Genomic DNA, 27,050 nt, shown 5'->3' on the forward strand with positions numbered 1-27,050 from the left:
AGTCAAGAAGGCATATGGCATGCTTGCCTTCATTGGCCGGGACATTGAGTATAAGAATTGGCAAGTCATGTTGCAGCTGTATGGAATCTTAGTTAGGCCACAGTTGGAGTATAGTGTTCAATTCTGGTCACCACACTACCAGAAGGATGTGGAGGCTTTAGAGAGGGTGCAGAAGAGATTTACCAGCTTGTTGCCTGGTATGGAAGGCATTAGCTATGAGGAGCGGTTGAATAAACTCGTTTTTTTCTCACTGGAACGACGGAGGTTGAGGGGCGACCTGATAGAGGTCTACAAAATTATGAGGGGCATAGACAGAATGGATAGTCAGAGGCTTTTCCCCAGGGTAGAATAGGGGGCATAGATTTAAGGTGCGAGGGGCAAGGTATAGAGTAGATGTACGAGGCAAGTTTTTTTACACAGAGAGTAGTGGGTGCCTGGAACTCGCTGCCGGAGGAGGTGGTGGAAGCAGGGACGATAGTGACATTTAAGGGGCATTTTGACAAATACATGAATAGGATGGGAATAGAGGGATACGGACCCAGGAAGTGTAGAAGATTGTAGTTTAGTCGGGCAGCATCGTCGGCACGGGCTTGGAGGGCCGAAGAGCTTTTTCCTGTGCTGTACTTTTCTTTGTTCTTTGTTCTTTGTAACACATTTGAATGGTTACAAATCTTTTGTGTCTTACCTGACTTTGTTCCAAGTAAATAAAGCTGTGAGATTGCTTTTCAAGATGACTCCTTCAATTGTACTATTTTGTACACAGCACTGGAGAATAACCTAATTTTCTTCATGTAAGATTACTTGGAACAGAAATTACTTCTAAATAATAAATGCATTATTATGACAATTTGAATGATTATGTCCGAATGAGTGAATGCAACTTAGAGGAAATCAGGGAATTTTAAATATATGTGTGAGGCTTTTATGTTTATATGGCATTTCTTTACATTTATTAGAGAAAGTTGCACTTTTTAATTAACCATCATGTTTGTTGGAAAGGGAAGTGTATTTTTATGTGTCAGCAAGACAAGAACAAGATATTTCTTAGTATTGGGGGCATTGCTAATGAGTGAGTGATCTGTGCTCACATCATTGTATGCCATGTTTGGCTGTTGTAGAACCTTTCATGCAAATGTGGATCATCTGTGATGGTGACAAATTAAGGACTCATTTTTGGAAATGAGCACAATTTCTAGGTCGCCGACAGAAGTCCAGATGCAAGCTGGAGTTGCCTAACTGTGATGGCTCAAGCAATTCTCTGGAGGCTTCCAGTGCTAACATAGGGGTTTATTAACGAAAGGCAAAGGCTGGTATATGTACAGGTACAGAACACACTGCAGTGGATCTTTTCTCTTCAAATCCAGCGCAGGTAACGGTGGAGGATGTGATCCAGGTGACAGCTTGCTTCATGTCCCTGCGTCCGGACCAAATATGAAACTGGACCTGTCTTGCACCGTTGCGAGCATCGATCTGCGTCCATCTCAGAGCGGTCCTGCTGGTGGTGGACCGGAGCACTGATGTCCGGGATGACCAGGCTGAGGCGTGTCTGGAGCCGACATCGCATGAGCATCTCTGCTGGCCCCATACCCGTGGTGGCATGGTTTGTCATCCGGTAGCGAAATAGAAACCAGGCCAGTCTCGTCTCCCAGGACCCTGTGGTCAGCTTTTTCATCGCCCTCATTGAAAGTTTGGACCGCCCTCTCGGCCAAACCATTCAATGCTGGGTGGTACGGGCTGGTCTGAAAATGTCGAATTTCGTTGCTGGTGAATGCGACCCCGTTATCCGACACCAGCAGTTCAGGTATGCCATGGGTGCTAAAAGTGTGTTGCAGCCTCTTTTAAAAATTCATTTATGGGACCTGGGCATCGCTGGCTAGGCCAGCCTTTATTGCCCGTCTCTAGTTGCCCTTCAGAAGGTGGTGGTGAGTTGCCTTCTTCAACCGCTGCCGTCCTTAAGGTGTAAGCACATCCACTCTGCTGTTTGGGACAGAGTTCCAGGATTTTGCCCCAACTACACTGAAGGAACGGTGATATATTTCCAAATCAGGGTGGTGAGTGACTTGGAGGGGAGCCTCCAGGTGGTGGGGTTCCCAGATATATGTGGCTCTTGTCCTTCTCGAGACACTGGTTGTGGTTTTGGAAGGTGCTGTCCAAGGAACCTTGGTTAGTTACTGCAATGCATTTGGGACTTAATTCTCCGATTCAGTGACTATGGGTGAAATTCTCTGCAGACCGTCGTAACGCCGATTTCCGGCGAGCAAAATTGGTGTAGATGACTCCGGCGTGGGGGCCTTCTTTTAGGCGGCGATTCTCCGTTCCCGGAGGGGCCAGCAGCTGACTGACGCGATACGCGTCAGTTTCACCAGCTGCGGAAGTGGTGAGACCCGGCGTTTTTTGGAGGAGGAGGAGGAGGAGGAGGAGAGACTGACCCGGCGTTTGGGGGGGGGGGGGGGGGGGGGGGGGGTGGGTTGCGGCATCGGGGGGTGGGGGGTGGGTTGCGGCATCGGGGGGGGGTGGGTTGCGGCATCGGGGGGTGGGTTGCGGCATCGGGGGGGGGCATTGGGGGGGTTGCGGTATCGAGGGGGGTTGCGGCATCGGGGGGGGGTTTGGGGGCAGCGGCGTGCAGAGAGGGGGGGCGACGGATGCCCGGGGCCAACGCACCGTCGCCCCCCCCCCCTCTGTACGCCGCTGCACCCAAACCCCCCCCCGATGCCGCAAGCCCCCCGATGCCCCCCCGATGCCGCAACCCCCCCCGATGCCGCAACCCCCCAATGCCCCCCCCGATGCCGCAACCCACCCCCCACTGCCGCAACCCACCCCCCGATGCCGCAACCCACCCCCCCGATGCCGCAACCCGCCCCCCGATGCCGCAACCCACCCCTCCCCGATGTCGCAACCCACCCCCCCGATGCCGCAACCCACCCACCCCCCCCCGATGCCGCAACCCACCCCCCCGATGCCGCAACCCACCCCCCCCCGATGCCGCAACCCACCCCCCCGATGCCGCAACCCCCCCCCCCCCCCCCGATGCCGCAACACCCCCCCCCCCCCCCCGATGCCGCAACCCCCCCCCCACACTGACCGGCGTCAACCATCATCAATGGTTGACGCCGTTTTAAAGCAACTGTGATTTTCGCCGACGTGACCCGTGGCCACGTCGGTGGGACTTCGGAGATTTGTGGAAACTAAAAAAAAAATTAAATCCCGGCGGCGCCAGCTGTTTTCAGAGGCTGCCGGCGGGATTTGCACAGCGCCAGTTTTTGGCCGGTCAGAGATTTAAAAACCCTGCGGGAGTGGGAATAACGCCGCTGCCGGCCGATTCTCCGACCCTGCGTGGGGTCGGAGAATCCCGCCCTATGTCCCCACGCTGCCATGAAAACTGGCTTTTTACGCCAGAAAAACTGGTGTCAAAAGGCCACAGATTCACAGCCTTGCTGGGGGCTAACAGGCAGCTGGTATGGAGCTCGCAGCTTTTGCTGCAGATATGGGCCCCCGCACTTCTGGGTCAGAGGCCCCCCCATGCGCATGGTGGCGGCCTCCAACGGTCGCGCCGTGCTCCATGGCGAACTCAGACCGCGGAGCTGAACTGCGGAAATAGTGCCCCCGATCTGCCGCTTACCCGACCCGGACTGACTCCGCAACCGCCTCGCAAGTTTCACAAACGGCTGGGACCATGTCTGAAATACTCCATCGGGACTTAGGCCGGTCGGGGCGAAGAATAGCAAACCAGGCCTCAAGCAATGGTGGGGGATACGTGGCGCGGCATACTTCCCGGGTCCGCTGCTTTTCCGGGTCCAGAGAATAGAGGAACGGCGCCGGTCCCGATTCCATACGTGGAAATGATTCCCTGCCCTGGCGCGGACGCGATTTTGCCGTCGGTAAGCGGAGAATCCAGCCACTTGTAGATGGTACACGTGGCTGCCACTGTTTGTTGGTGGTGGAGGATTTGCATGTTTGTGGAAGGAGGAGTAATCAAGTGAGCTGCTTTGTCGTGCCCTGGTAGCCACAGTATTAATATCGCTAGTCCAGTTCAGTTTCTTATCAATGATAACCCCCAGGATGTTGACTGCAGGGGATTCAGTGATGATAGTGCCATTGAATGTCAAGGGCCAATGGTTCGAACCTCTCTTATAGGAGATGGTCATTCCCTGGCACTTGTGTAGCACAAATGTAACTTTCCACTTGTCAGCCCAAGTCTGGATATTGTCCAGGTGTTGCTGCATTTGAACACGGACTGCTTCATTATCTGAGGAGCTGCGAATGGTGCTGCACATTGTACAGTCATCCGCAACACCCCCACTATGATGGAAGGGAGGTCATTGATGAAGCAGCTGAAAATGGTTATGCCGATGACACTATCCTTAGGAACCCCTGCAACCTGTCTACTGTTGTCTACTGTCATGGTCTGCACCTTGTGAACCATGAGCCATCTTTGAGTGGGCGTCCATCATCACGAGGAATGTTGCTCCTAGAAATGGGCCAGCGACGTTTACGTGAACGCGGGCCCACAGTTTTGCCGGCCATTCCCATGGGTGTACTGGTGCAGCTGACATGGCTTTTTGGTTCTCTTGGCATGGGCCGCAGCATTGGCCACCTTCTCAATGTCTGAGTCGATCGTGGGCCACCCGTAATCGCTGCGGGTGAGTATCTTCATCTTGGACACTCCTGGGTGTCCATTGTGGAGGTCTTGCAATAAAGGCGCGCGACTACGTTCCAGGATGACCACCATATCCTCCACAATAGGACGGCATCTTCCATGCTCAGCTCCGAGAGCATTGAGGTATAGGCCCACAAGTTCTCGGGAAAAGCTCTGTGCTGGCCCCCATACTGGACCATGTGTTGGACCCTGAATAGCTGTGGGTCCATCTGGGTCCATTCTTTTGTGAGAGCTGCTGAGACCAGCAAAGAATCCATAAAGTGGAAGGCCACTACTACTTCAGTGATGGAGGCAGGCGGCTCATTGCATCGGCATGTGGGAACCACGTGCCTGGGTAGTGTTCTAGTATGTATTTGTGTGCAGCCAGGAGTAATGACCATCCCTGGTCCCTGGCAGATGCGATCGGGGGAATCACTCGATCCTCCTTGAATAGTCCAAGTGATGGATTGTGGTGCATATAGACTGTAAATGTGTGGCCGTAGACATACTGGTAGAATTTTGAGACACCAAATACCATTGCCAGGCCCACCTTCTCAATTTGGCCATAGTTCCGCCCGGCGTCTGCCAGTGTACGCGACGCAAATACTATCAGTTTCTCTGACCCGTCGGCATCCGATGTGTGAGAATGGCTACCAGGCCACAGGGAGAAAGCGTTACATTCAGGAGAAGCGGCTTTTCTGGGTTGGCGTGTCAATAGCTTCTAGGAGGACAACTACCTCTTTACCTCTTGGAATGCCTTCAGGTGCGGGGGGTTCCATTCCCACAGGTGCCCTTTTTTTTAGTTAGTTGTGGAGTGGACTAAGCAGTGTGTCCAAGTTGGAGACGAATTTTCCACAGTAGTTTATTACGCCCGAAAGGGAACGCAGATCGGTTGGGTCTTTAGGGTTTGGAGCCTGCCGGATGGCCCGCATCTTGTCTTCCACCGGGTGAAGCCCCTTTTATCGACCCGCTATCCCAGATAGATGGCCTCAGGGGCGTTAAAAACGTATTTCTCCCTGCGGAGACAGATGCCGGCCAGTGGAAAATCCTGTGGAGGACTTCAGCCAGGTTCTCCAAGTATTCCTTTTCCGAGGCCCCGGTGATGATCATATCATCTCGGTGTATGGCCATCCGGATTGGAAAATTGCACAGGCCGATGAAATCACAAAAGGCAGCCAGGTGTATTCATACAACCCTCTGTGGGTGTTTACCGTCATGTACTTCCGAGAGTCCGGGTCTATGACCAGCTGCAGGTATGCGTGGCTCATGTCGCGCTTCGTGAATATGGTACCACCGCTGAGGTCTTCAATGTGTGGGACTGGGTAACGATCCAGACGAGAGACCCGGTTCACTGTCATTTTGTAGTCCGATTACTGAGACTGCTGGTCCGCTATCGAGCTTCATGTCAATGGGGTGTTCACTCACTCAATGCAATTCAGATGGGCGCAGCTCTTGGGGCAGTAACGCAGTGTAATTTCTGGTTCCCTTCCTCCTGGTCATGCACATAAAATGCCCGGCCTCTGGGGGGCGGTAACGCCTGGGTTCCGGCAGGGAATCGGGCCCTCCTGGGCTTTTCCGGAGTCTTGGCCCTGTTTGCAGTGCAGAGCTCACGGCCCATAGCCACCTTCTTGGCTTTCTGTTTCTAGGGAATCCTCCTGGTCGCACCTTGGTGCGCCATAGCAACTGCCTTGTGTCCTGCAGTCGTTCTCGCTTTGCGGCAGCTCACATCGTTCGGGTTTTGGAGCAGTCGGTCGGCGGTCATGCCGGTGGGCTTGTGAGGCTGTGTGGAACCAGACCTGGTGCACCATTATCAGGAGCTGTGGGTTAACCTGCACCTTGACAGGGCCACTAATGTGGCAAAAGGCTTGGAGTCCGGTCTGCCCGTGAGGCTCTTGATGAGCCCATAGGTGGATATCCCAACCGCCACCAGCAAGATAATGGATTTGCCTTTCATCTCCAATGATCCTGTTCGACGGAAAGAAATATTGCACTTGTTCTATATATTGGGCCCAGTCATTGATACCTGCGTCGAATTGGTCGAGTTTCCCAGTGTGTGGCATCTCCCCATCCGGAGTGAAGGATGAAGTGGGCCGGCGGTAAGACACACGGCAGCTGCAGCAGCTCCACTTTACCCTCGTCGCCAGTGTAGAACCCAATCGTGATGGACGACAGGAATGCACGGTCGTCAGGAACACACGGTCGGGTAAGAATTAACGATAGGTTTATTACGGTGTACACAAAACCACAAAAGATTATAACTCCTCTCCCTGAAGGACGGAGGTCAGGGTTCTATACTATATGGATTTCCCTTGTTAAGGGGAAACCCCACAAGGGCTTACCAGAGGAGTTCATACTCAGCTGTGTAAGGGGGAAATTGAATGGAGCACAGTCCTTGACCCCAAGGGGTTTTATATTAGTTCACACTCTTCCTTGCGATTGGCCCCGAACTGCTCACAAGGGCCACCAGGCCCGCCCCCTAAAAGGGCCACACTACCACGCCTCTCCCCCCTTCAGTACCTTATTACATCTTACACAAGAACTATTTACAGGTTCTATATACGTGGCAAAAGACATCAGGGAAGAAAGAGTTCATCAAAGAGTCAGTTGGTCCAGGGACCTCCGAGTCCTCTTAAACCTCCATACTCCTCCCACAAGCTTGACATCCTTTGAGGTGGTCAGGTGCCGGGCACAGTTCAGGAGGCACCATCTGCTTGGTAGCTGAACTGGCCTCACTGGCTTCCAATGTTACAGCTGGCTGGATTAATTCAGGAGTTCTCAGTTCCCTCTGTTCAGAGACATTAACAGGAGTGTTGATAATCCCAGTGGACTCGTCTGCTCTGAAATCGCCTCCCGGCACCTCAAATGGTCAATATGCTTTTTGGTGGTCCGTCCATTTATATTCACCACATATGACATGGGCCCAGACAGGGACACAATCGATCTGGCTAACCACAGTGGCCCCGAGGCGAAGTTACAAACCAAAACTGGGTCTCCCACCCGGAAAGATCTGTCGGCCCTCTGGGTCGTCTGTTGACTTTTCTGGAAGGCCTGATGCACCTTCACCCTCCTTGCCAAGTTAGGAAGCACAAAATTGAAACATGTTTTGAGGCAATGATCCATCAGTAACTTGACATGCGTACCCCCGTGGTGATGCGGGGGGTAGAGGCAAAATGGCTCCAAATGAACCCAATAGTGTACTGAGATACATGAAAATTATTGTTCTGTGTACAGTTCAGGCAGAACACTCCATACATGAAAATAAAATAGACACAGGCATCAGGTGTAGTGCTACTCAGTAGAGAAGATGTGCGAAGAGATCAGATCAGTTCATAAGGAGGTTGTTTCGGAGTCTGGTAATAGCAGGCAAGAACCTGTTTTTGAATCTGTTAGGGCTTGTTCTCAGACCTTTGTATCTCCTACCCGATGGAAGAAGTTGAAAGAGTGAATAAACAGGGTGGGAGAGGTCTTTGATTATGCTGCCCACTTTCCCAAATGATTATGCTGCTCGCTTTCCCAAGGCAGTGGGAAGTGTAGACAGAGTTGATGGATGGGAGGTGGCTGTGTTCACTACTCCCTGTAGTTTCTTATGGTCTTGAGCTGAGCAGTTGCCATACCAGGCTGTGATGCAGCCAGATAGGATGCTTTCTATGGTGCACCTGTAAAAATTGGTAAGAATCAATGTGGACATGCCGAATTTCCTTAGTTTCCTGAGAAAGTATAAGTGCTTTCGTGCTTTCCTGGTCGTAGCGACAATGTGGGTGGACCAGAGCAGATTGTTCGTGATGTGCACACTTAGGAATTTGAAGCTGTCAACCATCTCCACCGCGGCCTCGTTGATGCAGACAGGGGTGTGCTGTGTACGATACTTTGCTTCCTGAAGTCAATGACCAGCTCTTTAGTTTTGCTGACATTGAGGGAGAGATTGTTGTTGTTACACCACTCCACTAGGTTCTATATCTCCCTCCTGTATTCTGATTCACCGTTGTTTGAGATCCGGCCCACTGTGGTTGTGTCATCAGCAAACTTGTAGATGGAGTTGGAGCCAAATGTTGCCACGTAGTCGTGTGTGTTTAGGGCAGGGGTGGGCAAACTATGGCCCGCGGGCCGCATGCGCCCCCCCAAAGGTTTTTATGCGGCCCACCAAGATCAAGTCATAAAAAAAACACATTTTTAAAAAACATTTTTTTTTAATAAGGTTAATTGGGGGGGGGGGGGGGGGGGGGGGGGGGGGGCTGTTGGGTTACTGGTATAGGGTGGATACGTTGACTTGAGTAGGGTGATCATTGCTCGGCACAACATCGAGGGCCGAAGGGCCTGTTCTGTGCTGTACTGTTCTATGTTCTATATGAGGCACCCAGAATCATAACCGGGTGAAGCGCCATTTTTGAAAAGTAGAGAAAAAGAGGGCTAAAGGCAGGATGCCGCCGGGGGAAGCGCTGAGGTATATGTCGCACGCTAATTGGTTACAACCGGGACTATTAATTAATATACTATGCGGCCCTTTAAAATTGTGAATTTCTGAATGTGGCCCTTGCACGGAAAAGTTTGCCCACCCCTGGTTTAGGGAGTATCGTTGGGGGCTAACTACACAGCCCTGCGGAGCCCTGGCATTGAGGACTTTCATGAAGGGGGCTGATATCATGGCTGATATTTTTCTCATCTCCATTCTCCTGCCTTCTCCCCATAACCCCTAATCCCCTTATTAATCAAGAACCTATCTATCTATGTCTCAAAGGCACTCAGTGATTTGGCCTCCACAGCCTTCTGCGGCCAAAGATTCACCACCCTCTGGCTGAAGAAATTCCTCCTCATGTCTGTTTTAAAGGATCATTCCTTTAGTCTGAGATTGTGTCCTCTGCTTCTAGTTTTTCCTACAAGTGGAAACATCCGTTCCACATCCTCTCTATCCAGGCCACGCAGTATCCTGTAAGTTTCAATAAGATCACCCCTCATCTTTCTAAAATCCAACGAGTACAGACCCAGAGTACTCAATTGTTCCTCATACAACAAGCTCTTCATTCCAGGGATCATTGATGTGGTCAAATCTGGTGGTGAATCGCCGGAAAGTTGATTCTACACCCCCACACCAAACGCAATTTTGGCGCTGGGCTGCGGAGAATCCAGCCCCATATATTTTAAAACCACTGATTTTTATAAATACATTTTCCTGATAATTTAGTATTAAAATGAGCTCTGAAGTTGAAATGCTCTATCACTTTTAAAGGATAACAAAGAGATCCTATAGCAGTATCAGGTAATTTCAGGCACTAATAATGAGTAATAGAAAATGTTATCTGATGGCTTGTTACCAAAAGCTCACTGATTTATCCTGTCTTGAGTGAACAGAGGCACTGGGACGTTGGGACTCCCCTACAAAATGATGCAACAGACAATCTGAAGAAATCTAGAGTAAATTGAGTTACTGAAAGATCCAGAAACGGACATTTGAAAATGGATTAGATTACCGTCCTTAAAACATTATAACCCTCCAGCAAGAGTTAAAGAAGGCATTTCATGTCAGTTTCATTGTTTATTATGGGGACCCGAAGGACAAATCAGCTGGATGTTCTCTCCCCCCCCCCCCCCCCCCCCCCCACCATCAACCCTTACTCTTGAAAGAACATTCTGAACTAGCAAACAATCTGAGCGAAGAAAAACTATTTTATTTATCTACAGCTATATCCAAGATTTGAGGTATGTGACTGTTACTGGGTCACACGGTACTGCAGCTAAAGGAAAAAGAACTGATGCTCAGGCACATTGGGAAACAACAAGTCATACATCCAGCTGATGTTGGCAACATCGTGTGCTGAGCATGTAACTCCAAAGGACCAACAGGAATCAGACTCTTGTGTGTGAAGAATGTGAAATGAAGAAGCTACATGGACAAGATTACAAGATGGTGATTTAAAAAGCCGCTTTATCTTGCAAAAGCAGACATTCAAATTCAAATATTTCTTTCAATTCTGTTTATTCTCCGAAATTCACTTGTTTACTCAGAGATGCATGTGTTGCGTGCCAGCAGTTCTGAGGCTTGCCAAAAGCAATCTGACACCACAGATCGTGGGTCAGTTAGCAGGGGGTGTTCAAACGTGTTGGAACAATATGAGTAAAGAGGAATCCATCTCCTTGAATCAATAAGTATGTGGAGGAGGTGGAATTTCGCATTCATGTGAAAGCAGTTAAGCAGGAACATGCTCAACCCACGTATAGTTTCAGATTGAATTGAATATTTTCTTGATTAAATACAATGCTTATTTTACATAAAATGAAGGAAACTAGAAAGCTCTATTGTCAATTTTGCCTGCTTCCATTCAGGCCTCTTTGTAGTTCAGTTCTTATTCAAGATGATGTAATGGAATTTTAGTCTCTAATTTTCTTCCTCCTGAAGCGCTTCTCATTGAGATATAGTTCCACAGGTGCGAGGCATTGCCCTACACCTCACCCAACTGACCATTCTTTAAATGTGTTATCATCTGATATATACACATTAAGAAATATTGATGACAAGATTTGGCTACATGTTGTCCATTTTTTTCAGCACAATGTGTGGCATTTAGGGTACAAAATAGAATCTGTACCATGTGTACACACTTCAGGGACTAGCCGCACCAGGTGCCATTTTGGTAAGGGCATTATAAATAGATTGTGACGTTAGTCAGTATTTAATACTGATTTTACGCATCGATGCCATCTTTAATCTGAACACGTCAGCTAATGCCCTCCCTTAAACATGCACAATTGAACATGTCTTCACCAGTAGAAAGAATCCCCCACCACCGTACAATTTAAATAAATCATGAACTGCTTTTGGGAGGTCTACAGGCTGCTGCCGAATTGTAAAGTTTTTTTCTACTACTTGAAAATTTGCAGAGAGCGGTGTTTCACATAGTGCTTTTCACTCCAAGGGTTCTGTGCAGACCACATGTTCCCAGACATGGGGCTCCTTGACCTGCAACATGACAGGAAGATTGATCAGAGGCAAGGTAGAGGAGGACAAGCTTCTCAAAAAAGAAGGAAAAGGAGGAGGCATTAGCATCTCACCAGAGTCATCAGGAAAGAATTCTCTTACCCCTCAGCAAAGAACAGTGAAGTCTCCATTTTGCAAAGGAGTTCCCACTGAAATCCTACAACATTAGAGTGCGGACAGGACAGTCCTGCAGTTGGCTATGAAGGTGTCTGTGGCCTTGAATTTCACCATGTCAGGTTCTTTTCAGGCTGAAACAGGTGACATCTCTAATGCCTCGCAGTTCACTGTCTACTACTGTGTCAGGCAGGTCATTGACACATTGTATGCTGGGAGGTATGCTGTACTTGGCTTCACCAGGGTAGCAAGCTTCCTATGTTTTAGGGCCATTGATTGCCCACAAATTGCTTAGTGAGCGTTACGTCTAAATGCAGAAAACCACTCCCTGAGTGTATAGTTGGTGTGTGACCATGATCAGCACATCATGCAGCTAAAATGCCCAGTGTCCTAGCAATAGCCACGATGCCTCTGTTATTCGCCAGTCTGCTGTACTATTAGTATTTGGGCCACCACCTCAAACCCAGAGAATCACTACTGGTTAACAAGGAATATCCATTTACCACCTGTATCATAATTATGGTGCACAATTCAATCACACGTGGTTAGCGTTAGCACATAATGAAAGCCCTGCTGCCACACAAAATGTCATCAAGCAGACATAATTAAGGTGTCAAAGCAATGCATCCGCCTCCTGGACCATTCTGGAGAAGCCCTGCACTCACCAAGGCATGTGTCATGATTATTCATGCTCTGTTGCAGCCTGCACACCCTCATCATCATGAGGGCACAGCATTGGCACTGGCTATACACTGACCAGATAAAGAGGATGAGGAAGATAAGAAGAAGCAAGCAATACATCCCTTCCAGCTGGCTGTCAACGATCAGCTTATCAGATTGAGGTACCAGTGAATATAAACTCAGTTGCCCATTCAACAGTCCCACACCTTACCTGCCCTCTGTTACTCACCATCACAACATCTTTTTTGCCAGAATGTTGAAAAAAACCCCACTGTAAAACCAACATTCTAACCCAACATTATCAAGCACACCATCCAAGTTTTCATAAAAACTAGTTACCCTTGTGCATTCCTTTTGTGCCTACCTTCTGTGCGCTTTTGCCTGCTCTATGCAATGTTACATATACTGCAGCACGGCTAGTGGAAGACTGCTGACTTTCAGAGGCGGAAACTGCAAGACGACCTTAAGCAGTCCGGAACTTAGATCGGCAGGCTTCAGACTGCACCCCTTGACCTGGGCAACAACAGTCTGGGCTGGCTGGTGGACAGGAAATTGCAAGGACAGTGGTGGAGTGACAGTGGTGGAAAGGTTAATGCTGCTACCCTGAAGGTGGACAGCAGATTTCTACTCCTCCCTGGGTCAATATCTCAGCAATCCCAGTATGGAGGTTGCTGAACATCCGTAAGGCCTTGCAAGTCCCTTTGAGCGCCGGTATTCACAACCTGCATTACAGCAAACTGCACTTACACAGCAACAGGTGAAACTTAAGAACTTCATTGCAGTGACCAGACATTGGGTGACTTCTGATTATCCTGCATAATCTGCTAAGCGGTGGTGTAGGAATATGAGAACAAAAAGAGGATATTGATGATAATGAAATGCTACCACCAAGTCTCACATTCACCAACTCAGATACACACACTACATGTGGCGTAGAGGCAAGATCTGCATGTGGAGAGTTTTCATTCTGCTGCAATGAAAGCTAAGACGTTGGCCATCAGGTACATGGTGTACTCCTTGAGTTGGTCACCACCATACTGGGCTTCAAGCTTTGCAGAAAGCTCTGTCCAAGTTGATGCCAGACTCTTCCATCTCTTTAACAGTGACAGCGACCTTCTGGCAGACTTGCCAATATAGCAAGCATTCCAATGTGCATGTCCATCAGCCTTTTCATCTATTTTATCCTGACAGAGTCCTCATCTGAGTCCTTTGCAGTAAAACTCAAGTGTGATATCACCCTCTGTGGGGCTGGCACCTGTGTTACTCTTGCCTCTTGCCCTGGTTGCAGGCTACTTGTACCTGGAAAATCACTGCATTCAGATCTTGCCTCTTTACTACTCTCTAAAGTGCATGTAGTGTGAGTATCTGAGCTGGTGATTGTGAGATCAAAGTATAGTGTTTCATCATCATAAGTCTCTTATTTTTGCGCCACATTCCTCAACCACTCTCGAGTTCTTGGTTATCAAAAAGGAGAAAGGCACATGAACGTGAGGGAAGTGGGAGTGGGGTGAGGGGTGCAGGGAAAAAAGAGGCTCAAAGCTATCCATTAAAAGTATATGTGGTGTCTGTATCTCAGCTGGTGACTGCAGGTGTCAGTATTTCTACTTATTGGTGTTATAAAAACAATTGTAAACTGGGACAGAGTGAGATCGACCTACCGCTTCACCAGCTAACTGCAGGCATATCGAACTGATAAAAGAACACATGTCTAAAGAAAAATAAGATAATAAACTGTTCATAAATGGATGCCATGATTCACCAGATGTCTGATACTGTAAGTTGACCGCTTCTCTGGAAAGTTTCTATATGGATTGCACTGCAGACCTTTTGCAAAGAATTTTCACACCTGGGGGTGTCACTGGCCACTTGAAACAGGGGCTCTCTTGAAAGGAAGGCATTCAAAATGCAAATGATGGACGTTGATCAACTGTAGTTTTATCACGACAGCGGGAACTGCTAACTAACCAATCGCTTATCAGACATTCAAAATCTCCTTTGGAGGCTGAAAGAAAGTTCCCTTGATTTCTATATTGAAATGTGCCAAACGCTTCAGAGATCAAGAGATTAAAAGAAATGAATTACTGGTCTGCCACAATGACCGTAGGCTATGTTAATTCAATTATTTCTGGGAATATACAGACAAGAGTTTTAAAAACTGGTGCTGCCAAGCAGAATCGGGAAGGAGGAGAAAGAAACATCACAGTCATCTGAAAATACTGGTGGAAGAGTGCAGTAAAAATATCTCTGAAGCTAAAAGAGTGTCTTCAACAAAGTGCAGATCTGACCTAAGTCAACTCCAGAATTCAGGATACCAACTAACTTCAAGTGGCCACAACATTCAACAATCTACACCTCAGAGACAAGCAAAGGACTTAATTGTATATTATTTTAACTTTTATTGGGCATTAGCCTTCTTACTTCTGATATCTCCAAGTGTGTGCATTGTCACATCTTTCTTATTTTTCTCAGAGTAATAAACTTACTGTTTCTTTGATTCAAGAAAACCTGGTTTGATTTGTTTCCTTATTAACAAGTATACATTTGGATTGGAAAGGCATTTACAGGGAAACTAAATTTTAATACATTTGTACGACCAACCGAGGAGGCTGAATAGAAGGGGAGATTACTCACTCCACTGCACCCAGTCGGAACACTGTCTTCCTGCTCTTCCCACTCCTCTGCCTGGTCAGGTGGCATTTCTTGGATATTTGAAGGGAAAGTGGCACAAAAGGGTAGGTTGTGTTGAGAGGAGAGGGGAAACTATCTGCAATTTGCAAATCAGAAGAGATTGTGGGATGAGCGGAAGTGTGATGTGAGAAGGACATCATTCAGCCTCACCACTGGCTAAGGCCTGAGTCATCACAGCGCCAATAATGGCAATTACCATCTGCTCTATGGGAACGAGGAAGTACAACCAAACCTGCATCCTGCCATTTAAGTGCTGCTGCCTTTAATTGTACACCACCTTGTCCTGCAAGAGTGTTACAACCACGTGAGGAGGAGTGAAAGTTCTCCCTCATTCTACCATTCCTGGTCTGGCCATAACAAGGCTCTTTTGTAAATTCAGAAGGATGACGGTATTTACTCAATGCCTGTGCTTAACCATTTACATGCTGAATGCAAAGAAACTAGTCCGATTGGCATTCCTGAGTTTAAAACACAAAAGGATTTGTTTTTACTGAGCTAAAAACGCACCCAAGAAGAGATAGAAAAATATTTGAAAAGGCAAACCCACAACTTTTAGGACACACACACACAAAAGCATGCAAAAATACAAATTTTACAGTAGGAAGGCACTTATTGGTCAAATTAAAATTTAATGCTAAATGGTGAAAAATAGAAAGTTCAATGTTTCCGAGTCCTTGGCTGGTATTGGGCTGCAGCAAGTTTTTCACGGTGGTCTTGAAATTTCAGTGAAGCTGAAGTCCAGGTAAACTGCAGTTTCTGGAGATAGACTCTTTTATCAAAGCTTTTCCATTTTTTAAGAAGTCGATGATTTTTGCACCGGATATTTTTTCGATTTAAAAATTCTCTACCTCTGTGTTGGATTTCAAATTGTAATAGAGATAGGGGGCGAGATCTTCCAGCTGCTAACGCCAAGTGGGATCTTCTGGTCCTGCCGACAGCCCACCCCTGCCGCGGGTTTCCCGGCGGCATGGAATGGATTCAGTGGGAAAGCCCATTGAAAGCGGTGGGACCAGTGATCCCATCACAGGCGTATGGCGGGTCACCTCCCACCACCAGGAAACACACTACGGGAAGGCCAGAGAATCTCGATGTTGGGACCCTTACTATTTGTGTTATATATTAACGATTTGGACATAAACATGGGGAACATGATTAGGAAATTTGCAGACGGCACAAAGAACATAGAACAGTACAGCACAGAACAGGCCCTTCGGCCCTCGATGTTGTGCCGAGCAATGATCACCCTACTCAAACCCACGTATCCACTCTATACCCGTAACCCAACAATCCCCCCCTTAACCTTACTTTTTTTTAGGACACTACGGGCAATTTAGCATGGCCAATCCACCTAACCCGCACATCTTTGGACTGTGGGAGGAAACCGGAGCACCCGGAGGAAATCCACGCACACACGGGGAGGACGTGCAGACTCCGCACAGACAGTGACCCAGCCGGGAACCGAACCTGGGACCCTGGAGCTGTGAAGCATTTATGCTAACCACCATGCTACCGTGCTGCCCACAAAGAATGACAAAGTAGTGGATAGTATAGAGGATAGCTATAATCTCCAAAATGATATAGATGGGTTGGTGGAGTGGGCAGTAAAGTGGCAGATAGATTTTAACACAAAGTGGGTGGTCATGCATTTAGAGTGGTCAAACACTTACATGGAGGTGCATTGTATATCACTGGCTGACCGCAGTGAGCTGTCCAAGCAGAACAAAGTTCTTGATTCCACGGTGGGTCATATCGCTAGATATAGATACAGCCTATTAGTTTGTGAGAAAGTAACTTGACGCCCATACTTCAATCTTATCAGCAAATCATCCTTTCACTAAAGTCATCCTTTAGTGTAGAAGCAGAGGCCAAAATTACAGTGCTTCTACAGTTGAAGAATGTTACACAGAAATTTCATTTAGATTCAGTCCTGGAGATCCATTCCATTGTGAAGATAATGTAGCCTCATCTTCTTATGCTGACACTCTCATCCGATTGCCAACAGTGGAGCAGCCTCATGCTGAAGCAATTGTGGTCAGGTTACCACTACATACAGAGAGCGAAAGTAGGAAAGTCATATTTTCTTCTTATCCTCCAATCACTGCAGGATTTTTGTTACTCTTCCTCTTGTCCTCCAGATTTGTTCAAATCTCTGAAAATTAATACTTTTTCCATTCCCAAAGCAGCTATGAATGATGTAGCTGGACAATTTTTCGCTAAAGTTAAAGATACTTAATCTTCTCAGGCATTTCTCCGGTGTGCCAAGATGGAGCAGGAGATTTCAGAGAGAATATTTGCCCTCTTCTTGTTCATGATAGCGTGATTATCCATGTCCTGAAGTCTTCTTTCTTGAATCCATCTTTCATTGAAGATGAACTTCAAAACCTTTACAGTTCAGTCGTGGTAGAGATGACAACCCAATTACAGAAGTTATGGAAAGCTGGTATTGCACTTTGCCAATGTGTTTGTTTGCCAGGGAAAAGGCAAGCGTCCACAATGTCCTCCAAGAGATCTGAGAACATTGTGGGAGATTGAAGCCCTTTATAATGTCGACTTGGAGGAGGGGAAGGGTAGGAGTTGGATAGAATCTGTAACAGAACAGTACAGAAATTCAAAAATTGAATGTAAATAATTTATAAAAATAGTATAAGATTGTTATTTAAAAAGTTGAGATTATACTTGGGGGCAGATGTGGACTAATGGGTTAATAGTTATGGTAATGAGATAGTGATGTGTACCATGATGTAACAGTGACATCAACAGTCATGTGCAAAAGACTGAGAACGTATGATGGAATAATCTGCACCAGAAAGAGATGTACTTACCTCAATGCTTATTATGTATTTTGGTGTAACTAAATATGTTTATGAAGAAACCTATCAGAATTAGACCTCAGTCATCTCATAAGTAGCAGGAAACTTTTCTAAAACAGATCAAGCCACAAGTTACCCATAGAGAGATCCAAATATTATTTAAACTGGAAATCAAACCACGAACTTGGGTGCTGAGATTTCTCCGAGATAAACCTGCTAAGCTATTGGAGATCCTGTAATGGAATTTCTATCCAATAATGTGTTAGCTGGAAAGGTTTTTGACTGAAATTATCTCATACAAACTACATGTAACTAGCCAACATCGTGCAATGAGTAGAGCTATAATCAAACTTCTGTTACAGTTTTGAAGTTAAAACTCTGTGCCTCACTCTAAGGTCACGTTCTGAAAAAAAACCTCTACTTTTATACAGGTGTTGATTAAGTATGGTCGACAGAGGTGGAAGTTAAAAGGAAAGATTGATGCTGATGACAAACAAACATGGGATGAAGAAGAAATGGCCTTCCTACCTCACATTAATGAAGACATTGAAATAAAGGTACTTAGTTGTAAATTTAGAATGGATGGTTTTATGGTAAATTTTCATTAAAATTCTGCATCAAGTGTTCCTAGGTTCAATGTAGCAAGGACCATATAAAGATAAAACTTCCTTTTTACACCAATAAATTGCCTTAACCCCCACAAGTTGAGTTTCCATATTACACCTGGCGAATTTGTATATCTCTCTCATTACTCATTCCAATGGACGACTTGGAGGCCAATTGTAAATGAGTTGAGTGACTGATCACATGTATTCTATTTCAGAAATCCTGAGTGTAGCGAAAGTTGTCTCTGATGAGAGGAAGGAGAATTTGGAAGGGGGGTCATAATTATATTTATGCTTGGATCCAAGTTCATGAGAAACTGGGGCCGGGATTCTCCCCTACCTGGCAGGGCGGGGGTTCCCGGCGTGTTGGAGTGGCGTGAACCACTCCGGCGTCGGGCCACCCCAAAGGTGCGGAAGTAGGGCCCAAGCCCTCACATTGAGTGGCTAGGCCCGCACCGGAGTGGTCCCCGCTCCGCCGGCTGGTGTGAACGTCCTTTGGCGCCACGCCAGCCGGGGCCGAAAGGACTTCGCTGGCTGGCGTACGTCCGCGCATGCGCCGGAGGCTCAGCGGCTGCTGATGTCATCCTGGCGCATGCGCAGGGGAGGGGGGTTTCTTCCGCCTCTGCCATGGTGAAGACCACGGTGAAGGCGGAAGAAAAAGAATGCCCCATGGCACAGGCCCGCCCGCCGATCGCCCCGATCGCCACAGTGGGGGCACCCCCCGGGGTCAGGACCCCGCTGCCCGTCCGCGCCGCCAATCCCACCGGTCAGGTAGGTGGTTAAATCCACACCGGCGGGAGAGGCTAGTCAGCTAGTTCGGCCCATCGCGGGCCGGAGAACCGCCGCAGGGGCCCCGCCGACTGGCGCGGCGCGATTCCCGCCCCGGCCAAATCTCGGGTGGCGGAGAATTCAGGACACGGCGGGGGCGGGATTGACGCTGGCCCCGGGCGATTCTCCGACTCGGCGGAGGGTCGGTCGGAGAGTCCTGCCCCTGATTGAGATATCCAAATATGATGTTAGTGTTACTTTTCAACCAAACATTTGAAATAGTGTATGGGATTTTCTGCGCAACCCACCACTTGTTTTATAGCGGCGGAGGCAGCTTGTCAGCAGGATCTTCTGGTCCTGCCATTGTCAATGGGATTTCCCGTTGAATGCACCCCTTGTCGCTGCGAAACCCAAGGCTGGGGTGCGCGTCGGTGGTACCGGAAGATCCCACCGACATGAACAGCTGGTAAATTCCAAGCAGTGTAGGTCAACTTGTATCATTTATTTTATTTAGAAACTTCTCAAAAGCACAAGGTGAAGTTCATATATCCCTAGTTAATTTTCCAGGAATTCCTTTGAAATGTCAAAATGTTACAATGCAATATCTACCAATTATTTTCTAAATAGTAGATTTTTCCTTATAATTCTGGAACTGTACACAAATGTTGCATAGACAGGGTGCACTAAATGAGGCTAGAAGATTGGATAAAAATAAACATCTCCACATACAGGAAGTTGAATAAGAACACAATAGTTCAAAAGTACGGCATTGTGACCATTAAATGCATTTTTGATTTAGACAATGAGGTCTTGATTACAGTGTGACTTGTGAAATTAATACCTGTGAAATCAGCCCTAAGTTTTTACAAATGAGTAACGAGGTTGCGAAACAATCTACTGACCACATATTGCACTTAAATGAATATTTGTGACTACTATCAAATAGTTCCTTTGCACAGATGTTTATGCTGTGGCAAGTACTCGCAGTGCTCAATTTAGTGTCTAGCTTTTTTACTGACATTGGTTAGTATCTAATAACTGATAATACCATAATGAAAATAATTGTCTTCATAAAATACGAGTGAAATCTGGGTACACATGAATTTGTCTGGTAATCTCAACTTTAGCGTCAGGTTTGGCTGTATCACAGCTTTGAATCGCACATTAGGGTTTTCAATTCAGTACACGCTCTAGATAATTAAAACATTTCAGAATTGGGGATTTTCCTGGCATGAGCAACAAAGCAGATAAGACATGCACTCCAATTGACAGTTTAGATTTCACATGGATGTGTGCATGAGCATAGCTTTCGAGAACAAATGGTGCTATCAGTAACAGTCTTTTCTTTGTATTTCTAGTTGTTGGTTGCTGCTCTGCTCTCATGTTAATGCAAATGATACTTGGTCTTCATTTGCATCTCGAATTAGTGCTAAGGCACACCCACAAATCTGAACTCAGGATTAGAATAGAATTGAATCACTACAGTGCAGAAGGAGGCCATTCGGTCCATCGAGGGTGCACCGACCCTGTGAAGGAGCATACGACCTAGGCCCTCTCCAATCCCCGCCCTATTCTCATAATCTGAGAATAGGGGGCAATTTAGCATAGCCAAATCACCTAACCTGCACATTTTTGGATTGTCAGAGGAAACCGGATCACCTGGAGGAAACCCACGTAGACAGTTACCCGAGGTCGGAATCAAACCCGGTCCCTGGCGCTGTGAGGGAGCAGTGCTAACCACTGTGCCAACCTCTAATTGTAAAATTCGACTGAGTGCAATCCCTGCTGAATATAGACTAATATATTTACATACAGCTATCCCTTAGTACTCTTAATTTGTTCCTAAAAGCGGTGTGTCAAACGAAAATGAACTAGACCAAAATTATTTTCCCATAAGAAAACATGTAATAAGAATCTGTAATTTTTACATTAAAAAATCTTGGCTGCTTTGGACCTAATTGGCCCAAAAACCCTCTTAATAACTCAGCTTCTGCTAACCACTTCCCACCTCCAGCCCGCCGTGTCTTCCACTTGCTGCTTCCTGCCAACTCCCTAACCCTTCTCCCTACTTCCATCCTACCTGCTGCTTCCTACCCGCTCCTTTACTCTCCCACTCTCCGTTTCCCTCCTGATGTATGACCCTCCCACTCACCACATCCCCTCTCCCGCTGACTCAGCTACTCCCGATTTTCCTGCTCCCACATCCTCTCGCTGCTTCCGACTCCCGAACCATCACTGTGAGCGAGAGCCTGGGATAGGGAGGAAGTGAGAGTGGCAGGAAGAAAGAGGCACGATTCGAAGGATCATGGAATGGGAGGAAAGGTTGAGGAGCAAGAGGGAAGCAGCACATTAGAGGGTTGGATAGTGGGATGGAAGCAGCAAGTGGGAGAGGTGGCAACTGCAAGGGTCAGCGAGAGGCTGTGGGCGGAAGGGTCAGCGAGGGGCAGTGGGCTGGAGGCGAGAGGTGAAGCAGTGGGCAGGAAGTTCAGGGTGAGGCACTGAGAGGATCAGGAGAGATGGTGGGCAGGAGGGTCAGGAGGAATATCAAACAAGTGGTGGGGCAAGGCGGCGAGGGGGAGAGTCGGGGTGACGTGGCGAGGAGGCGCATCATGGTGTGGTGACGAGGAGCAGCATCGGGGAAAGGTGGCATGTGGGAGTGTCCGAGCGATGTGGCCAGGGGGAGGTTGGGGCGAAGGGGAGTTTTGGGGCAAGAGGAGTTGCGGGGAGAGTTGCGGGTAGAGGGGGTGATTTGGGGCGAGGAGGAGTTTCAGGGGTGTCGGGGCAGGGGGGGGGGTGAAGTGTCGGGATGAGGGGGGGGGAAATGTCAGGACGAGGTAGGGCGAGGCAGCGAGGGTGAGCATTGGGGCTGGGGCGAGGGAGAGCGTGGGATGAGCGGTGAGGGGGGGCAGTCGGGGCGAGGCAGCAAAAGGGAAAGTCAGGGAATGACGGAAAGGGGCAATTTTGGGGCGAGGAGTTTCGAGGTTGTCAGGGGTGAGGGGGAAAATGTTGGACGGGGGGGAAGTATTTGGGCAAGGGGGAGGAATTGTCAGGGCAAGGGTGGAGGATGTGTCAGGGCGAGGGGGGTGAGGAAGTGTCGGGGCGAGGAGGGTGAGGAAGTGTCGGGGCGAGGGGGGTGAGGAAGTGTCGGGGTGAGGGGGGTGAGGAAGTGTCGGGGCGAGGGGGGTGAGGAAGTGTCGGGGCGAGGGGGGGTGAGGAAGTGTCGGGGCGAGGGGGGGTGAGGAAGTGTCGGGGTGAGGGGGGGAGGAAGTGTCGGGGCGAGGGGGGTGAGGAAGTGTCGGGGCGAGGAGGGTGAGGAAGTGTCGGGGCGAGGGGGGGTGAGGAAGTGTCGGGGTGAGGGGGGGAGGAAGTGTCGGGGCGAGGGGGGTGAGGAAGTGTCGGGGCGAGGGGGGTGAGGAAGTGTCGGGGCGAGGGGGGGTGAGGAAGTGTCAGGGCGAGGGGGGGTGAGGAAGTGTCGGGGCGAGGGGGGTGAGGAAGTGTCGGGGCGAGGGGGGGTGAGGAAGTGTCAGGGCGAGGGGGGTGAGGAAGTGTCGGGGCGAGGGGGGTGAGGAAGTGTCGGGGCGAGGGGGGCGAGGAAGTGTCGGGGCGACGGGGGGTGAGGAAGGTCAGGGCAAGGGGGGTGAGGAAGTGTCGGGGCGAGGGGGGGAAGGGGGGTGAGGAGGTGTTGGGGCGAGAGGGGGTGAGGAAGTGTTGGGGCGAGGGGCGGTGAGGGAGGTGTTGGGGTGGGGGGGGTGAGGAAGTGTCGGGGTGAGGGGGGGGAGGAAGTGTCGGGGTGTGGGGGGGTGTGGGATGTGTCGGGGCGAGGGGGGGGGAGGAAGTGTTGGGGCGAGGGGGGCGAGGAAGTGTCGGGGCGAGGGGGGGAAGTGTCGGGGCGAGGGGGGGGGAGGAATGTCGGGGCGAGGGGGTGAGGAAGTGTCGGGGCGAGGGGGGGGAGGAAGTGTCGGGGTGGGGGGGGTGAGGATGTGTCGGGGCGAGGGGGGTGAGGAAGTGTCGGGGCGAGGGGGTTGAGGAAGTGTCGGGGTGAGGGGGTGAGGAAGTGTCGGGGTGAGGGGGGTGAGGAAATGTCGGGGTGAGGGGGTGAGGAAATGTCGGGGCGAGGGGGGGTGAGGAAGTGTCAGGGTGAGGGGGGTGAGGAAATGTCGGGGCGAGGGGGGTGAGGAAGTGTCGGGGCGAGGGGGGAAGGGGGTGAGGAAGTGTCAGGGCGAGGGGGGTTGAGGAAGTGTCGGGGCGAGGGGGGTGAGGAAGTGTCGGGGCGAGGGGGGTGAGGGGGGGAGGAAGTGTCAGGGCGAGGGGGGAAGGGGTGAGGAAGTGTCGGGGCGAGGGGGTGGGGGGGGAGGAAGTGTCAGGGCGAGGGGGAAGGGGGTGAGGAAGTGTCAGGGCGAGGGGGATGAGGAAGTGTCAGGGCGAGGGGGGTTGAGGAAGTGTCGGGGCGAGGGGGGTGAGGGGGGGAGGAAGTGTCAGGGCGAGGGGGGAAGGGGTGAGGAAGTGTTGGGGCGAGGGGGGTGAGGAGGTGTCGGGGCGAGGGGGGAAGGGGGGTGGGATGAGGAGGTGTCGGGGCGAGGGGGGAAGGGGGGTGAGGAGGTGTTGGGGCGAGGGGGGTGAGGGGGGGAGGAAGTGTCAGGGCGAGGGGGGGTGAGGAAGTGTCAGGGCGAGGGGGGGTGAGGAAGTGTCAGGGCGAGGGGGGAAGGGGGGTGAGGAAGTGTTGGGGCGAGGGGGGTGAGGGGGGAGGAAGTGTCGGGGCGAGGGGGGGTGAGGAAGTGTCAGGGCGAGGGGGGGTGAGGAAGTGTCGGGGCGAGGGGGGGTGAGGAAGTGTCAGGGCGAGGGGGATGAGGAAGTGTCGGGGCGAGGGGGGTGAGGAAGTGTCAGGGCGAGGGGGGGAAGGGGGTGAGGAAGTGTCGGGGCGAGGGGGGTGAGGAAGTGTCGGGCGAGGGGGGGTGAGGAAGTGTCGGGGCGAGGGGGTGAGGAAGTGTCGGGGCGAGGGGGGTGAGGAAGTGTCGGGGCGAGGGGGTGAGGAGTGTCGGGGCGAGGGGGGTGAGGAAGTGTCAGGGCGAGGGGGGTGAGGAAGTGTCGGGTGAGGGAGGTGAGGGGGGAGGAAGTGTCGGGGTGAGGGAGGGGGAGGAAGTGTCGGGGTGAGGGAGGGGGAGGAAGTGTCGGGGTGGGGGGGTGAGGATGTGTCGGGGCGAGGGGGGGGGGAGGGTGTTGGGCAGGGGGGCGAGGAAGTGTCGGGGCGAGGGGGGGTGAGGATGTGTCGGGGCGAGGGGGGGGTGAGGAAGTGTTGGGGCGAGGGGGGGAGGAAGTGTCGGGGTGTGGGGGGGTGAGGATGTGTCGGGGCGAGGGGGGTGAGGAAGTGTCGGGGCGAGGGGGTTGAGGAAGTGTCGGGGTGAGGGGGTGAGGAAGTGTCGGGGCAAGGGGGTGAGGAAGTGTCGGGGTGAGGGGGGTGAGGAAATGTCGGGGTGAGGGGGTGAGGAAATGTCGGGGCGAGGGGGGTGAGGAAGTGTCAGGGTGAGGGGGTGAGGAAATGTCGGGGCGAGGGGGGTGAGGAAGTGTCGGGGCGAGGGGGGAAGGGGGGTGAGGAAGTGTCAGGGCGAGGGGGGTTGAGGAAGTGTCGGGGCGAGGGGGTGAGGGGGGAGGAAGTGTCAGGGCGAGGGGGGAAGGGGTGAGGAAGTGTTGGGGCGAGGGGGGTGAGGAGGTGTCGGGGCGAGGGGGGAAGGGGGGTGAGGAGGTGTCGGGGCGAGGGGGGAAGGGGGGTGAGGAGGTGTTGGGGCGAGGGGGGTGAGGAAGTGTTGGGGCGAGGGTCGGTGAGGAGGTGTTGGGGTGAGGGGGGTGAGGAAGTGTTGGGGTGAGGGAGGGTTGAGGAAGTGTCGGGGCGAGGGGGGAAGGGGGTGAGGAAGTGTCAGAATGAGGGAGGTGAGGAAGTGTCGGGGCGAGGGGGTGAGGAAGTGTCGGGGCGACGGGGGTGAGGAAGTGTCGGGGCGACGGGGGTGAGGAAGTGTTGGGGCGAGGGTGGTGAGGAAGTGTTGGGGCGAGGGGGGGTGAGGAAGTGTTGGGGCGAGGGGGGAAGGGGGGAGGAAGTGTCGGAGCGAGGGAAGGGGGGAGGAAGTGTCAGGGTGAGGGGGGGTTGAGGAAGTGTCGGGGCGAGAGGGGTGAGGAAGTGTTGGGGAGGGGGATGAGGAAGTGTCGGCCGAGGGGGGAAGGGGGATGAGGAAGTGTCGGGGCGAGGGGGGTGAGGAAGTGTTGGGGCGAGAGTGGGGAGGAAGTGTCGGGGCGAGGGGGGGAGGGGGGTGACGAAGTGTCGGGGCGAGGGGGGTGAGGAAGTGTCGGGGCGAGGGGGGCTGAGGAAGTGTCGGGGTGAGGGGGGGAAGGGGGGTGACGAAGTGTTGGGGCGAGGGGGGCTGAGGAAGTGTCGGGCGAGGGGGGAAGGGGGTGAGGAGGTGTCAGGGCGAGGGGGAAGGGGGTGAGGAAGTGTCGGGGCGAGGGGGGTGAGGAAGTGTCGGGGCGAGGGGGGTGAGGAAGTGTCGGGGCGAGGGGGGATGAGGAAGTGTCAGGGCGAGGGGGTGAGGAAGTGTCGGGGTGAGGAAGTGTCGGGGCGAGGGGGGGTGAGGAAGTGTCGGGGCGAGGGGGGGTGAGGAAGTGTCAGGGCGAGGGGGTGAGGAAGTGTCGGGGTGAGGGGGGTGAGGAAGTGTCAGGGCGAGGGGGGCTGAGGAAGTGTCGGGCGAGGGGGGAAGGGGGGTGAGGAGGTGTCTGGGCGAGGGGGGTGAGGAAGTGTCGGGGCGAGGGGGGGAAGGGGGTGAGGAAGTGTCGGGGCGAGGGGGGGTGAGGAAGTGTCAGGGCGAGGGGGGGTGAGGAAGTGTAGGGGCGAGGGGGGGTGAGGAAGTGTCAGGGCGAGGGGGTGAGGAAATGTCGGGGCGAGGGGGGGTGAGGAAGTGTCGGGGCGAGGGGGGTTGAGGAAGTGTCGGGGCGAGGGGGGTGAGGAAGTGTGGGGGCGAGGGGGGAAGGGGGGTTGAGGAAGTGTCGGGGCGAGGGGGGGTGAGGAAGTGTCGGGGCGAGGGGGGTGAGGAAGGTTCGGGGCGAGGGGGGTGAGGAAGTGTTGGGGGCGAGCGGGGTGAGGAATTGTCGGCGGAAGAAGTGTCGGGGTGAGGGGGGCAAGAAGTGTTGGAGCGAGAGGGGAGGAAGTGTCAGAGCGAGAGGGGAGGAAGTGTCAGAGCGAGAGGGGAGGAAGTGTCAGAGCGAGAGGGGAGGAAGTGTCAGAGCGAGAGGGGAGGAAGTGTCAGAGCGAGAGGGGAGGAAGTGTCAGAGCGAGAGGGGAGGAAGTGTCAGAGCGAGAGGGGAGGAAGTGTCAGAGCGAGAGGGGAGGAAGTATCAGAGCGAGAGGGGAGGAAGTGTCAGAGCGAGAGGGGAGGAAGTGTCAGAGCGAGAGGGGAGGAAGTGTGAGAGCGAGAGGGGAGGAAGTGTTGGAGCGAGAGGGGAGGAAGTGTTGGAGCGAGAGGGGAGGAAGTGTCAGAGCGAGAGGGGAGGAAGTGTCGGGGCAAGGTGGGGATAAGTGGCGGAGCATGGCAGTGAGTCGGGGTACGCTAGCGAGGGTGAGCGTTGGGGCGTGGCAGAGTGGGGAAGCCTCAGGACGAGTCAGTGAAGGGGAGCATCGGGGCGAGATGTCAAAGGGGAGTGTTGGAAGGCAGAGTGTTCAGTTGAGTTGGCGAACAAGAGGGTTTGGGTGACGTGGCGAGCAGGAAGGCGAGGCAGTGAGCTGGAATGTTGGGAGA

General features: G+C 51.5%; 1 protein-coding gene across 11 annotated transcripts in view; it reads left to right on the forward strand.

Moving 5' to 3' along the window:
* ripor3 (RIPOR family member 3) overlaps positions 1 to 27,050 on the forward strand; it is a 318,117-nt gene that overhangs the window by 202,343 nt on the left and 88,724 nt on the right. For all 11 annotated transcript variants that reach the window (XR_005461375.1, XM_038803147.1, XM_038803155.1 and 8 more), the window contains one exon: positions 18,331 to 18,456. Coding sequence is in view for 10 of the 11 variants with exons in the window: in XM_038803147.1 (XP_038659075.1) it covers positions 18,331 to 18,456 (126 nt within the window). In the remaining variant the exon portion in view is untranslated. The remainder of the gene's footprint in view (positions 1 to 18,330; positions 18,457 to 27,050) is intronic.

Source organism: Scyliorhinus canicula, chromosome 7, assembly GCF_902713615.1.
Source record: "Scyliorhinus canicula chromosome 7, sScyCan1.1, whole genome shotgun sequence".
NCBI lineage: Eukaryota > Metazoa > Chordata > Chondrichthyes > Carcharhiniformes > Scyliorhinidae > Scyliorhinus > Scyliorhinus canicula.